This window comes from Saccostrea cucullata, unplaced genomic scaffold, assembly GCF_032062105.1.
Source record: "Saccostrea cucullata isolate Sc308-1 unplaced genomic scaffold, CSIRO_AGI_Scuc_v1 ctg1568, whole genome shotgun sequence".
Classification (NCBI taxonomy): Eukaryota; Metazoa; Mollusca; class Bivalvia; order Ostreida; family Ostreidae; genus Saccostrea; species Saccostrea cuccullata.
This window is the reverse complement of record NW_026939489.1, coordinates 34,733-38,507: the sequence shown is the minus strand read 5'-3', so window position 1 is coordinate 38,507 and position 3,775 is coordinate 34,733. Positions and strand designations below refer to the sequence as shown.

Below are 3,775 nucleotides of genomic sequence, written 5' to 3'. Positions count from 1 at the left end.
ACGTCTAACTTGGCTAGAAATCATAAACCATGATAGTTACTCATAAAATTAAACTTATTTCATTACGAAAATTAAAATATTGCAAAAATTCAACTTCACAAAATTTTCCATGACCTTACCGTTTTATCGATTTATCAAGAAAGGAAGAGGAGGTAACAACTAAGTATTAGACTAGTACATGTAAATGGACCTAAATTTTCCGGATTTATTGGTTGGGACTAAAGGTACATATAATTATATATCTGTAGGGGTTAAGATATCCGGAATGGAAGGACATAGGGTTACTGAAATAAACTCACTTATCCGAGACAGGCTCGTATAAGTGGTATTATTTACCACTACACAAGATGCCGAAAGAAAAAATGCTGAAAAGTTACACGATGGAAGAGGATTTTGTACAATTTACAAAAGACAGTCTCAAGATGATTACAGAAAAACTTGATTCACTTACAAATGATCTGCGGGAAATCAAACTGAAAATTGAAGTAAGTGAAAACCAAAATGATAAACTTGAAAAAATCCAAAGTGATACATCAGATATTAAGGATTTCATGGAAAATTTCAAGTCATCAAATATCATTCAACAATGCGAGCCGCATCCGAGGACAGCTATGTCATTGAGAAAGAGCACAGATTCCAATGATAACATCCTACCTACGGATACAACCCCTGAAAAGGATCCTGACGAAATTAAGGCAATTTCGGAGAAACAGCGGCACATTCAATTCTGGAATGAGCAATTAAAATTCCGAAGGATAGCCTTTTGGAATATGATGAAAAACGTGGAAAAGGCGAAAATCTACGACACCTGGCTGAGTTCCGGACCCAAGACCTTACCCCGGAAATTACAAATTCCGACAATAAAAGGAGAGCCAGAAAACCAGAGAGTAAGACGAGAAAGGTTAGTCTTAGAACAATTCAAAGCAGAAATAGATCTACTACAGATGCGGGCAAAGTATAAGGAGGACAAATATCAATCCATTGACAACCAAGTCCTTACATTCTTGGGAAATAAGATACCCAAATCAGCTTTAAACATATTAAAGCGCATGTTGGAAGATGAATGTTTATTCAACAGGAACATCAAGATAAAAATCCATTTATGAAATCAGGAAATACCAATCCCAAAAAAACAACGTGGACCTGAATCAAGGAATTACCGATCTACAACAGATTCCAACTCAAACAATTTCAATTACCCGTCAAACAGTAATCCCAGGACATACAACGGAAACCAAGGACGCCCAGTGATTCCCTATCACGAACGACCATACAAGCAACACGGGAAACAAAGAAAAAATTATACAACGCCGGGAAATTCTTTTTTAGGATATGGCCCCAGACAAAACAAAATAACGTAGCGCAAAACAAAGGACAGAACAAAAAACACGAACCAAAAGTAATTAATTTATTTAGTCGAATGTTTACGGATATTGAAATTAAAATTCTCGAGAAGGGATTAAAATTTACCCCTACGCCACGCTCTAAAAACAGAGAGGAAATTACAAATGATACAGACGCATTTTGTAGAAGATTACGACTTGCTGAATTTTTCTTAGATATAGAAAATGATGACGAATCTATCGTAGCCAATAAAAGTGATTTTATGCCACCTAAAGGTAGGAACCTTTCCTGTCGAACAATGCGTCAGAAATAATACTACCAGAAATAACTTGAACAAATTAGAATGGAATGCGATTGAAAATATAAGACATGATGAAAACATTATCATTAAGGAAGCGGATAAAGGGAGCGCTGTAGTAATAATGGATCGCGAATATTATAAATCAATGTGTCTTTCTGTGTTAGAAAATAGTTCATACTATGAAAAACAACTTACATACGAAAGTAAGAAGGTCATGGAAAAACTCGAGACTATCATAGATGAATACGGACAAAAACTTACTGCCAAGGAAACCGCATATCTTTTGTCATTTAACATTAAAACCAGTAACTTTTATGGTTTGCCAAAGATACATAAAAGCCAGACAATTAAAGATGAATGTAAAATTTCCAGATCAACATACATAAGTGTTGCAAGTCCAGCTGAGCTCACAATTAGACCCATAGTTGCGGGACCAACATGTGAAACTCACAGGATAAGTAATCTATTGGATATATTATTGAAACCGTATGTTACCAAAGTTCAAAGTTATATACGAGACACAGTAGATTCCCTTAATACAATTCCTGAGAAAGTCAACCCTGAATCCATTTTGGTTTCATTTGATGTCACCAATCTCTTTTCTAACATTCCACATGATCTTGGACTCATTGCAATAGAACATTGGATAGACAGATTTCCTAGTCTTTTGAATGACAGATTTCCGAAAAACTTTGTTTTAGAAAGCCTTCAATTAATCTTGGAAAATAATTTCATGCATTTTAATGACATAGTCTACAGACAAAAATTAGGCACGGCAATGGGAACCAAAGTTGCGCCAACTTATGCTACACTTGTCCTAGGATTCCTAGAAGAAAAACTGTATTTAACCGTGAAAGAAAAATTCGGGCAGGACTTTGAAAATTTTATAAGGAAGTCGTGGATACGCTACTTAGATGACTGTTTCGTCATATGGGACAAAAGTGATGATCAACTATGGAATTTTTTAATATTCTCAATACCCTGAGCCCTACATTGAAATTTACCATGGAATCGGATAGTAATAAGTTATCCTTTCTCGATGTAATGGTTATTAAAAAAGAAAACCGTTTAATAACGGATGTTTTCTACAAAATAACAGATACCAAACAATACCTAATATTTGACTCTTGTCACCCTAGACACACCAGGAATAATATCCCATACAATTTAGCCAAACGTCTTTGTACAATAATTTCCGATGCAGAAATCTTGGAATCTCGTCTCACAGAACTACAAGAACTACTCCTTCAAAGGCACTATCCTAAACAATTGATTGAATACGGAATAAACAAAGCCAAATCTCAAGAAAGAAAAAATCTACTTACAGTGAAAAATAAATAGGCAAAAAATGTCATACCATACGTGTCAACACATAACCCAAGAAATCCGGAAATTTTCAACATTATTAGGAACAATCTGCCCATTTTAGAGGACGATCCAGACATGAAGAAAATATTAGAAACTTCAAAGATCATTAAGAGTAAACGACAAAGTCCGTCTCTTAAATCCATCCTTACAAAAGCATCCTTTTCTACTAACAACAATGAACCAGCAATCATCAATAGATGCAACAAGCCCAAATGCAGTACTTGCCCATACCTGACAGAGGGATCCAAATTTCAATTTAAAACTGGAAGCGAATTTACCATTAAAACATCAATGTCATGCACCAGCTCGAATCTTATTTATGTAATAACCTGCGCCGGTTGTGGTGAAAATTATATCGGCCAGACAGGAGACACCCTGAGACACAGAATGACCGTACACCGACAACAAATTAGGGAACCAAGATACCAGTGTACCGCCGTAAGCGAACACATCAGAAACTGTGCTAAAAATAAAACCCCCAATTTCACTGTTTTTCCTTTTTACAAAGTCCGAAGGGATACTACAGAAAAAGAACGTGAAACTAAAGAAAAACATTTTATAAACAGACATAAACCTGTTTTAAATGCAGCATAATTATATTTCATTTTAAGTAATATACTTTTACCCGCATAATATAACTATGCTATTTGTATAAAAAATCTAATTTCCCGTAATAACTAACTTACGTATTATCATGACGTCATAATGAACTTTGCTAAAGCGCGACTAAGTATTGGCGCTTTATGACGTCACAATATGAAT

The 3,775-nt window shown here is 35.1% G+C and overlaps 1 protein-coding gene across 1 annotated transcript; it reads left to right on the top strand.

Annotated features, from left to right (window-relative positions):
- Nucleotides 1-1,766: 1,766 nt before the first annotated feature.
- On the top strand, nt 1,767-2,630 carry LOC134253105 (uncharacterized). The gene has a single exon (XM_062735613.1). It carries the CDS (start codon nt 1,767-1,769, stop codon nt 2,628-2,630), a length of 864 nt encoding a protein of 287 aa, XP_062591597.1.
- The last annotated feature ends 1,145 nt before the right edge of the window (nt 2,631-3,775 follow it).